Source organism: Carassius carassius, chromosome 17, assembly GCF_963082965.1.
Source record: "Carassius carassius chromosome 17, fCarCar2.1, whole genome shotgun sequence".
Taxonomy (NCBI): domain Eukaryota; kingdom Metazoa; phylum Chordata; class Actinopteri; order Cypriniformes; family Cyprinidae; genus Carassius; species Carassius carassius.
In genome coordinates, this window is record NC_081771.1 from 3,712,345 (window position 1) to 3,725,502 (window position 13,158).

General features: G+C 34.7%; 1 protein-coding gene across 1 annotated transcript in view; it reads left to right on the forward strand.

Moving 5' to 3' along the window:
- The first annotated feature begins 343 nt into the window (after positions 1–343).
- The window catches only part of LOC132160779 (matrix metalloproteinase-24-like), a 36,922-nt gene continuing 24,107 nt past the window's right edge, over positions 344–13,158 (forward strand). The window contains exon 1 of the mRNA XM_059570468.1: positions 344–744. Coding sequence (XP_059426451.1) covers positions 619–744 — 126 coding nt within the window. The 5' untranslated portion in view covers positions 344–618. The remainder of the gene's footprint in view (positions 745–13,158) is intronic.

The following is a 13,158-nucleotide window of genomic DNA, read 5'->3' on the forward strand; positions in this document are numbered from 1 at the left end:
CATACAACAACACCACATTTATATTACAGGAAGCAGGCTACTATTAACACTTGCTGTTAAACTTAGTTCTTTTTTATAACACAGATATGAGAAATAGCCTAAATCGGTTTTATATAGCCTATTATATATTTTTTTTAAATCAGAGATAATTACTCATTGTGGGCTTAAATGCAACCCATTTTCTCTCTAAATATTCCTCAAAACGTAGGATACTAAAACAGTCGTCAACATAAATTACTTTTCTTTTTCGTTCTAAATCCTTCTTTGTGAAAGATGGGTGAAAGTAGTTGCCAATTTGTTTAATAAACGATCAGTTGAAACGAACGGTTCAAAAGAACCGATTCGCTCAAGGAGTCGGAGTTCCGCGTGGGTCTGTGCGCGCCGACGGTGCTGTATTCTCTCGAGCGCATCAGCGGCGCAGCATCATTTCAACACAGTACCTTGAGAAGACGTGACACAAAATGGCTTTGCGAATTTAACGCTCGACCGAGAAGAAACGCTCACAGCACCTTCAGGAATATAGGACGCTCGTTGTTGTTTTCTGAAATAATTAAGAACAAACACAAGAAATAAGCCTGGAAATCAACGGCGGACAGTGGGGGGAATCTGGGGACAGTCATGGCGGGGGTGGGAGCCAGGGGGAGAAAGACGGGACTCCCGGGGTTCTGTTGGAAAACATGCTATTTCCACATTCTCTTCTGGGTCGTGTCTGTTTGTGGAGAAGAGAGGACCTTCATTGTTGAGGTACGTGGAGAGAGATGACATGTCCACCATCCTCACCTCGTGCAAGCGACCTGTTCCTTTGAGCATCACCACACGGACGCGTTATTGCGCACAGCGTTTAGAAAACAGATGACCATTATAATGAAATGGGTTTATTAGCTAAAGTGGGCAAACATGGTAAATAAATAATGATTGAGGGATGCTTAAATAAGTCAAATGAACAAGCAATGCAATACGTTTATTTTAATATCGTGTTAAATACAGATTACCATTAAATAAATGTACTTGGTGTTTTAAGATTCGTACTAATTACGAACATCGTAAATAAGCATGCCACTACAGGTAAAACAATAACAATGCACCTAAACCATACACGTCTATAAATATTCGAAAACAGTAGCACTAATTCGGTTTCATTATTTATTATAATATATTATTTTTGTGGCATTATATGTAGTGTAAAAATGTAACGATAACAATGCAACCAAATCATGCACATATTTGAAAATGGTAACATACATATTTTTATTTATTTATGATATTACAGGTAAAGCACATTTGCAAAAATAACAATGCATCCACATCTGAATACAGTTATCATGTTTGAAAATAGTACTTATCTTGATATGTATTATTTACAATCTCTTAAATGCATTTGTGTTACAGGTAGTGCAGCAATGCATCCAAATAATTCACATGTGAATGTATTCTTATATTTCTCTCAGCTCCATTTTGCCTTATATTCGGCCCCAGACAGACATTAAGTGTTTTATGTTCACTCTTCCTGGAAATACAGCACAGTGAAGCCATTATCAGGTTGCCAGTAATTGGATAATTTCATTGTGCCACTCACTGCAAATGCATTCCCTTATTATACCCTATATATATTTTGTCTTAGTTGGGGGCAACACGTTCAAACCTTTATGCTTTAGTGAAATGTTAGAACTGAACTGATCCTGTTCAAGAGACATGCATCTTAGTGAGCAAAAACAGGACAAAGAGCTTCAGTTAAGATAGCACAATAATTTTCCTTAAGGACCTGAGTTGTTTTGAATGATTCTGTTATATATAGAGAGGCTGCATTTATAGCCATGTAATGCTTTTATTTTGATGTGCAGCTGCTGTTTTCGTGTGTGTTCCAAATATAGGTTCCTTCATAATTGATGGGAAAGGCAGGGATGCTTTTGAGGAGCGAGCCAGAGCTGTTGGATTCAGCTTTGCTGTGGCAATGGGTTACTTGGTGAATAGAGAGCTTACTGTTATGTCTGGCACAATTTTTAAAGATAAAGCATTTCTTTTATGGTGCAGATTGCTTGACGAGAGGTTGATTTTGCTATGCATAAAAGTCTATTATGTAAATAAAGTGGATAAATTGCACAAATGTTGAGATAAACAGCTTGTCATTGTTGTTTTGTTACCAATTTAAGACTCAAAAGTAATCATCAGGTATGTCAGAATAATGATGAAAAGACAAATTAATTATAATTTAAACATTGATCTTCTAGTTTTTAATGCCGAAAATTGCAATATTATAGATTTATAAGATACTGTTCTTCCAGTTCTCATTCTGTTCGCATGCCAGGAGCGTTTTAACCCTCCGTTTCTTTGTTTCATTCAAGAGTGTCTTACAGCAGGAGCTTTGGTATGATTGCACATAATAATAAATACTGATTTTTGTGCGTGTATTACACAATTTAAGAGCAATATCATTTTACCTTGATTAATTACCTACAAAACAATGTGATCAAATTTTGTTTGTAATCAATTATCAGGCTACACACATTATTCGGCTTCATGACCTAATCTGTAAATTGCAGTCATAAGATTTGTGTAGCCTAATGTGGATAGAAAAATAAAGGTTCCTGAAAATGGTGGGAAAAGAGGTTTCAATGTCAGTATCCCATCAAAATGAGGTAATATGATCATGATGATCCACTTAACTGCTCATTCTGTTTTCAGATATCAATCTTTTAAGACTCTGATATCAGATTAGACCATATTACTGTATATAGATTATATCTTCCTATCTCAGCTTTACAAGACTAAATATCTTCAGTCGTCATCACAGAAGCAGTGACTTGTGTGTGGATTGGGCAGTTTGATTGATTTGTGTGAACAATTACCAGCAGTAAGATGCTATTTGTAGTACTAGTTCTGGCCAAGCATCTGTTCCTCTGCTGGAGCAGGTTAATGACAAAGAGCCGTGCAGAGCTGCTGTTGAGAGAATGATAATGGTGATGGCTGTTGGTGAGGATGATAATACTGTAGTAAGGCTCTTGTTGTTTTTCGACTCACTACCAAGCGAGTCATGCAGTGAGTAGGCAGCAGTCGATACTAGTTTTGGACTGTTGCCTTAGAGCTGACTTAATATTTATGCTTTGAGTACAGTAGTGTCCCTGGAAAAGAAAAAATGAATATATTTTCTAATATTGAAGTACTGCATTGTAGTATTTCCCATATATGCGTTACTGCAGTATTATTATTTAATATAATTTTTTACCTTTATTTATAAAGCGCTTTATTGTTTCAAAGCAGCTTTACAGTGATGCAAACAAAATTAAATTTAGCTGTAAAGCATCTCTAAAAAAATTTGTTTTAGTAATTTGTATTAATTTTTAAACATTTCTAGTTAGCTTTAATTTATTTTTATTTTAGTCTTAGTACCTTTTTATTTCAGCTAGTCATCAAAGTAACATTTCAAATTTTCGTTTAAGTTTGAGATTTTCATCTAATATTGATATTTTGTTTTATTTCAGCTTTATTTTAAAAATACAAATGTTTTCCTTATCAGGATTTTTATTGTTAACTGGAACTAAAACTCTAAAAAAACATTTTGTTGCTTGAAATTAAATAAACATTAACTGAAATAAAATGAAATATAAAAAACTTCAACTGTATTTCAGCTAGAAGCATATGGAAACATTTCTAATTTTTATTTATGTACTAAAATAACTAAAACAACTATGAAATAATTAAACTATATAAAAAAGATTAAAAAAATAGCTAAAAACAAAATAACCACTTTAAAAATGCCTAAAAAGGGAAAAGAAATCAGAAATAATAAAACTTTAGAATATGTATAAAAACATAAAAAAAATAGATAACAGTACAGCGGTTTCTTATGCAACAAATATTCTTTGAATGTTGGCTAAAATGAATAACATTATTTCATAGGCTGATACAGTAGTATGCCTTTAAACATCAAGAAATCAAATTTTCCCAATAAATAAATTCTGTGCTTTTTTACTGTTAAATGTTCTGTGTTACATAATGGAAGTAAAATGGGTTGCAAATGCTGTTTCATTTTAATTTTAAACAAAGAACTTTACTCTTTGAGACGACTTGAATCTAGTCTTAAAAGTCAGTTATTTGGATGCCGCTTTAGAATGTCAGTTCTCTTATATAAATGTAGTTTGACAAGGTGTGAATGACTTGGACTGACAGTGATGTCCTTAGTGTGCCGTCTCCATTCGACTCCTGTTTTAATGGATGACAGCTGTAATCTGCATAGGACAGAGTTCACAGGGCAAAGAAAAGGCAATGCATGCATCATATTTACAACATTCCTTATATTGACAATAATTTTAAATGTTAAACTTTGCTATTACTTTTTTTCTCAGCATTCAGTCTTGTTTTATTGTCAGAAACACATAGCATTTATATAGAAGTATCTTTCTTAGGTGACCAACTCATGCATTTTTAAAAGAGAAATGTCAAAACCTACTGTGTAGATGCTGTCAGACTGTGATTGAACCACTTTGTCTGCACATTAGATGAATCCCAATGTCTAATCAAATCAAAAAGTCATAAAAAAACAAAACCTAAGCATTTTTTAGGTTCAAGGGCTCACCCATTCTAACATTTGCTTTGTTTCTTAGCTTCCTCCCATGTTTAATAAATTTTTATATATGGCATACTGGAGCTTTTTGGTCATTTGTTGGTTTGGCTCTATATTGATGCATTCATTCGTGCAGGATTTCCAATTTGATTCAGTTCTGTTCCTGGACTATCAATTAATTTCTCTATATGTGTCTAGCCGTGTGGAGATATGAAACCTCTTCACCTTCATGTCACAGAGTCTGAGAAGCTGTAGCCCGGTGAGTTTAGATTGCTGTCTCCATATGACAGTTTAATTTTAGCCACAGGAGCAGTTAAGCCCCACCAGTTTGTTGGATTTGAATATAAATGCTAAGCGGTTGATTCCTGTAAGGAACTGCACACATTTACTGTACAATAGGGACTCAGGGAGCCTCATGAGGAAATTCATTCAGATTGTAGGAAAGCTTCATTTTCCAAAAGGAGATTTGAAGCTGTTTTGGTGCAGCGCTGGTCTAGACAGACTTTGAAGCATGTTGGATACCTTTATTGTCGTTTTGTTTCAATTAATAATTTATAACGATATTTGAGAGGAAAATGTTATGGCTTAGAGCTTTTTTTATTATCAATAAAAAAGATAAAAAATTAACAAATAGGCCTAACAATTATTTGGATACACTTTAAATTACAATAAGATTAGACTTCATTTGTTAACATTAGTTAAGTATATTAGTTAACACAAACAATACTTATACAGCATTAATTAATCATAGAATATTAAGTAGATCAAATATATTATTACAATCAAAATTTTTATCTGTTAACATTAATAACGCAATGTGAACTAACATGAACATGAACATGAACATTTTTGTATAACATTAACAAAGGTTAATAAATGCTGTAAAAAGTTCATTAGTAGTTCATGTTATTAAATGCATTAACTAATGCTAACAAATGAGAGATTGTAAAGACTTACCATATATTTAAATGTTTTAATTTATATATTTCATTTATGTGATTTAAGTATTTAATATTAAATATTAAGTATTTAATAAAAATTATTCAGATTTAATATTAACATTTAACATAAAAAATGTTGTGGTATTGTGTGTGTATGTATATACAGTAGACCAAAAGTTTGGACACACCTTCTCATTCAAAGAGTTTTCTTTATTTTCATGACTATGAAAATTGTAGATTCACACTGAAGGCATCAAAACTATGAATTAACACATGTGGAATTATATATGGAATTATATACATAACAAAAAAGTGTGAAACAAAGTTCTTCAAAGTAGCCACCTTTTGCTTTGATGACTGCTTTGCACACTCTTGGCATTCTCTTGATGAGCTTCAAGAGGTAGTCACCTGAAATGGTCTTCCAACAGTCTTGAAGGAGTTCCCCGAGAGATGCTTAGCACTTGTTGGCCCTTTTGCCTTCTGTCTGCGGTCCAGCTCACCCTTAAACCATCTCGATTGGGTTCAGGTCCGGTGACTGTGGAGGCCAGGTCATCTGGCGCAGCACCCCATCACTCTCCTTCTTGGTCAAATAGCCCTTGATGCCTTCAGTGTGAATCTACAATTTTCATAGTCATGAAAATAAAGAAAACTCTTTGAATGAGAAGGTGTGTCCAAACTTTTGGTCTGTACTGTGTGTATATATATATATATATATATATATATATATAGTCGTGGCCAAAAGTTTTGAGAATTACATAAATATTGGAAATTGGAAAAGTTGCTGCTTAAGTTTTTATAATAGCAATTTGCATATACTCCAGAATGTTATGAAGAGTGATCAGATGAATTGCATAGTCCTTCTTTGCCATGAAAATTAACTTAATCCCAAAAAAACCTTTCCACTGCATTTCATTGCTGTCATTAAAGGACCTGCTGAGATCATTTCAGTAATCGTCTTGTTAACTCGGGTGAGAATGTTGACGAGCACAAGGCTGGAGATCATTATGTCAGGCTGATTGGGTTAGAATGGCAGACTTGACGTGTTAAAAGGAGGGTGATGCTTGAAATCATTGTTCTTCCATTGTTAACCATGGTGACCTGCAAAGAAACGCGTGCAGTCATCATTGCGTTGCATAAAAATGGCTTCACAGGCAAGGATATTGTGGCTACTAAGATTGCACCTAAATCAACAATTTATAGGATCATCAAGAACTTCAAGGAAAGAGGTTCAATTCTTGTAAAAAAGGCTTCAGGGTGTCCAAGAAAGTCCAGCAAGTGCCAGGATCGTCTCCTAAAGAGGATTGAGCTGCGGGATCGGAGTGCCACCAGTGCAGAGCTTGCTCAGGAATGGCAGCAGGCAGGTGTGAGCGATCTGCACGCACAGTGAGGCCAAGACTTTTGGAAGATGGCCTGGTGTCAAGAAGGGCAGCAAAGAAGCCACTTCTCTCCAAAAAAAACATCAGGGACAGATTGATCTTCTGCAGAAAGTATAGTGAATGGACTGCTGAGGACTGGGGCAAAGTCATATTCTCCGATGAAGCCCCTTTCCGATTGTTTGGGGCATCTGGAAAAAGGCTTGTCCGGAGAAGAAAAGGTGAGCGCTACCATCAGTCCTGTGTCATGCCAACAGTAAAGCATCCTGACACCATTCATGTGTGGGGTTGCTTCTCATCCAAGGGAGTGGGCTTACTCACAATTCTGCCCAAAAACACAGCCATGAATAAAGAATGGTACCAAAACACCCTCCAACAGCAACTTCTTCCAACAATCCAACAACAGTTTGGTGAAGAACAATGCATTTTCCAGAATGACCAGAATGTTGAAATTTTGGGTCCATGGCCTGGAAACTCCCCAGATCTTAATCCCATTGAGAACTTGTGGTCAATCCTCAAGAGGCGGGTGGACAAACAAAAACCCACTAATTCTGACAAACTCCAAGAAGTGATTATGAAAGAATGGGTTGCTATCAGTCAGGATTTGGCCCAGAAGTTGATTGAGAGCATGCCCAGTCGAATTGCAGAGGTCCTGAAAAAGAAGGGCCAACACTGCAAATGACTGACTCTTTGCATAAATGTCATGTAATTGTCGATAAAAGCCTTTGAAACGTATGAAGTGCTTGTAATTATATTTCAGTACATCACAGAAACAACTGAAACAAAGATCTAAAAGCAGTTTAGCAGCAAACTTTTTGAAAACTAATATTTATGTAATTCTCAAAAGTTTTGGCCACGACTGTATATATATATATGCACACAGTATATAAGTAAATATATAGATACATTTCGGTTGACAATTTATTTAAATAAATATTATTTTATTCTTTGAATATTGTTTTTATTTAGTTTAGGGTCACTTTGATTTTTAATTTTTTTTTATTTTGAAATATTCAAAAATCCCACATTTCATAGAATATTATTTAGAGTATTAGACATCTTATAAACCCTTAAATCACAATAACAGTCATGCTTATTTTAACATGTATAATGGTTTATTTCCTTGGAGAACCATGTAAAAAAAACATGGTAATCATACAATATCATAGTAGTACCATAAGGATTACTTTCTGTTACCATCATTGTAATATAGTAATGCTACAGTACTTTTTGTAAAGGGTGAAAAACAAAAAGAGGCTTTGGCTGTGTGGAAAACGAAGTGTAATATTTGCTTGTCCTAATTTTTGTCAGATATGTATTTCGCCATACCCTCTAAAGGATGTTAAAGCATGTCAGAACCTCTGAAGTGTGCGAGGTATACACTGAAACACACACTTCAGTATCCTGCCGAACACTGCTCCGGTCCCTAGCGAATCTCATGCGGTGAAAGCTGTGAAGGAAGCTATTGTTGTGTTTTTTATGTTTGCTTTGTTCTCTCTTGACAGTATTATGGTATTATTTCAGTTTACTATAGGATTAAGACATTGTTATCTTTATTTAATATTTTTTTAACTTGTGTAACACAATAAGAAGCTGTAGAACGTTGTGTTTTCTTTGTGTTTGTTAGTTATGCTAGTATGTGCTGAGAGAACGCAGGCCTCGCTCTGTCTTTGCAATGCATGCAGGGAACTAAATAAGGATGGCACAGATTCCTCACATAAAAGTCTAATTCGTCCTGAATATGTCTCTTCAGGAGACCACATGCTGAGGGATAAATTAAAAGAAAGATGGGGAAAAAATCACAAAGCAAGAGAAAACCTAATTAGTTCACACAAAGACTGTGCTGGTATCACCGCTTGAATTGAAACTGAATCATGCATTACCTTTTTCATGCTATTTATACCCGTTTTTTTTTGGGTTGTGCTGTGTTATGTAGTTTGTTAACGTCCCAGCTTCCTGATAACTTATGACAAGTAGCATCGTGATTCCTAGTGCTTATACTTAATGTTAGGAATTTAAATAACTTCTAACACTAAATCTTCATTTTTATTACATACCTAGTCCTGTAACCACCCAAAATACCTTAGCGACATTATAGCAATGTACTGAAAACATTCAGAGCAACATATACCAACACATCTTTTTACATTTTTACAATATTTAAAATGTAAAAATGTAGTACTGTTACAGTCAATGCTTGACGGCTGTCCTTTTAAAAAAGAAGTGTGCTTAATTGTATTGAATGTGCACTTGTAGTGTACTTCAAATCTTTAGTAAAAACTGTTGTTGCGGATAATATAACATTAAAGAAATAAAAGGTCAATTAAGTGTACTTACAGTGTACACATTTATGACTTTACTTTTTAGAACACTTAAAGGCTTAGTTCACCCAAAAATTTAAATTCTGTCATTAGTTACTCACCCTCATGTCATTCCAAACCTGTAAGACATTCATCTTCGGAATGATATTACCATGATCAACACACAGAAATGTAGCAAGCACATCAGTTAAATAGGCCATGTGACATCAGTGGTTCAACCGTCATTTTACGAAGCTACGAGAATACTTTTTGTGCGCAAAGAAAACAATAATAACATCATTTATTCAGCAGTTCCTTTCCCCAAGTTACCTTTTGCCATTTTGTAGAGTACCCCACAATGTTATCAAAGTAATGAGCGTTGTTTATGTTCAGCATGCACACCCTGTCTACTGAACGTAAACAACGCTCATTGATTACTTTCCGGGGGCCTCTCCAAAATGGCTTTTGGTTTTGATCCACTTCAAATGTTGACTACTGTATACTGATACTGAGATCATACTTAGAAGGGAGAGGTTATTATGTGAGTATAGGAGAGCATAAGTCTTAGTGGACATCCATGACATGCGGAGTCCCACAAGGATCAATTCTCGCACAGCTCTTGTTTAGCCTATACATGCTCCCACTAAGTCAAACAATGAGAAAGAACCAAATTGCCTATCACAGCTATGCTGATAATACCCAGATTTACCTAGCCTTATTGACAAATGACTACAGCCCCATTGACTCCCTCTGCCGATGTATTGATGAAATTAATAGTTGGATGTGCCAGAACTTTCTTCAGTTGAACAAGGAGAAAACTGAAGTCATTGCGTTTGGAAACAAAAATGAAGTTCTCAAGGTGAATGCATACATTGACTCTAGGGGTCTAACAACTAAAAATCAAGTCAAGAATCTTGGTTTGATTATGGAGTCAGACCTGAGTTTCAGTAGTCATGTCAAACCAGTAATTAAATCTGCATACTATCATCTCAAAAACATTGCAAGAATTAGAAGTTTTGTTTCCAGTCAAGACTGGGAGAGACTTGTTCATGCCTTTATCACCAACAGGGTGGACTATTGTAATGATCTTCTCACCAGCCTTCCCAAAAAGACCATTAGACAGCTGCAGCTCATCCAGAACGCTGACTAGAACCAGAAAATCTGAGCATATCACTCCAGTCCTCAGTTCCTTACACTGGCTTCCAGTTACATTTAGGATTGATTTGAAAGTACTTTTATTCATTTATAAATCACTCAATAACGTAGGACATAAATACAGTGCAGATATGTTCACTGAATATAAACCTAACAGAGCACTCAGATCATTAGGATCGAGTCAGTTAGAAATACCAAGGGTTCACACAAAACAAGTGGAGTACGCTTTAGCTATTATGCCACCCACAGTTAGAATCAGCTTCCAGAAGAGATCAGATGTGCTACATTTACATTTAAATCCAGACTCAAATCTCATCTGTTTAGCTGTGCATTTATTAAAGGAGCACTGTGCTACAGTATGTCCAAACTGATTGCGCTGCATTTTATGTATCTATTCTTAACTGTTTTAATTAAGTTTAAAGTGTTTTTAATTACCTTGTTTTATTGTTGTGATTATTTTTTATGACTATTTTAATTCATTTTATGTAAAGCACTTTGAATTACCATTGTGTATGAAATATATACTATACTATGTATGCTACTGTATATAAATAAACTTGCCTTGCCTTGTATATACATGACATACAAATGCTTGACAGTACATTAAGCAGCACATTTTAAACATATTTCATAGACAATAGAAGAAATGATGAAATTACACTGTGTACTTAAGTCCTTCTTCAGTGATTGAAAATAAGCACAGTTTATTAAGCTCAGCAACACTGAAAAAATGGTGTAGATTGTATGTAATGTATGTACTGTAGATGTAAATTTAACTCTTAAATTTCACAATTAATTACAAAGAAACAGCGAGTAATTATATTTTGAAATAGTATTTTTTTTTGTAAAACAAATTACACAATTTTTGTTCCACAATCCAAAAATCTTTTTTCCAGTGTAATTGCATTTAATATAAATTTAACTATAATACATTTCCATTTAATTTCATATAACATGCAATTAAGTGTCCAAAAACATTACATTAAGTATACTATTTCTGTAGTAAGCACTCTTTTTAAAAGTAAGCTAAAGTGTTGTTTCTGATACAGTATGTGTCTAACTTGTTTCCCCACATTAGCTCTGCAGCTAATGATGGATTTTTGACTGTTATGGCTATATTACTGTAACAACTGTTATTGCAACTCTAATCATTGTGCTTTTAAAATGTTTGATCTATATTTTTTCGTTTGGGAGTGCTTGATATGAACACAATCAACAGCTCTCCTCTCGGTCTTTGTCTCGTTCCCCTCCCCCACGTCTCCATCTACTGTACGCTCTCATCTTCCTCTCTCCATCACTCCACCTCTCCCCTCCCCATCCACATCTTTTGTCTCTCTTCTCTGTCTCGCTGCCACTGCCTTTGTCATTTTGTTCTTCGTCTTCTCCCTCTCTGTCCGTTTCCCTCTCCAGTACTGTCATTATAGTTATTTGTTTGGCCCTTGTGCCACTTGTATTCATAGAACAGTCACGAAAAGAAAGGGAATGATGGGAAAAGAGTTGTAAAAAGGATCGGGAAATGATGTGAGTCAGACTTGAACTCATGTCAGCTGCCATGGCTGAGTGTGTTAGCTAACCGCTAGGCCATGGCTGTAGCACTGTTATTATGTTTTACACAAATCAGATGTGCAAAAGCATGATGGTTAACCGCTAATAGCACTGCATGTTTTGGAGAAGAATCTCGTAGTTATTTTTCTGATAAAAAAAATCGTGATTGCAATTCAAAATGTTTTTTTTTTATTGTTTATATTTTATATAAAGTATGTTTATATAAATTAATTATATATCAACATGACTGCAAAATAATAATAATGGCAATGTAATTATTTAATAAATATTATATTTTATTATGATTACTGTTCTTAAATAAAAATATAAAACATAAGAAATATTATAGTACAAATAAATTCCACCAAGAAAAATATTATAATAATTTTATTTTTTCATTTTGTAATATTTCACTCTATTTAAGAAACATACAAAAATTATAATAATAATCTTATTGTACAGTGGAATTGTTTAATACAATACTAATAATTATGGCTTGTTTTTAATATTTTTGTATTAATTTCTTCATTTATTTTGGCTCAAACTCCGGTTTATAAGTTTGAGAAGATGGTTGGTGCATGTTGCGTTCTCAGATGCATGTTACACACAATCCAGATTTACAGTAAATGCAGAATGAGTTTGTGTGCATGTTTTGAAAACACTACATCACGAGTTGATGCAACTTTGAAACACACAGCACATATATTTATTTAACTGCAGCCTTTGGGATTCAATAATCACACTAAGCAATATCACAAATTAATTTTGATTAATTGTGCAGCTGTAATTCCAACACTGTTATCATCTCTGGCCTTTACTCCACTTTTATTTATTGAACAATGGAGAGAGAACAGGAAATGATAGGGATAAGAAAAGAGCAGGAAATGACATGAGCCTCAAACTCATGAGCACCAGGGCTCAATGTGTCATTTGCACTAAATTCTCACCCTTTTCTACCACTGTGAGGATCTGAACCTTTATTGATTCCACTGATGATGACATGTGGTTTCTCTCTGAAACACAAGATATCGAAAGTCATGAAGCAATGCCACGCGATCGATGCCCCGCAAATCCTCAAACTAAGCACACACACCGTCCTCTCTATGGAATTGTCAACTGCTTTTGTGACTCCCTACTCATTAGCAAACACTTATGAGAAAGTAGACTCCAACGACCTGAACATCTTGTGTTTCAAAGAGGCCAATTACATGGGCTGTGATCACAATTTTACAGCCAGTAATAATGTCAAAGTAACACTGCAGTAAGTGCATGCTTGATACTGT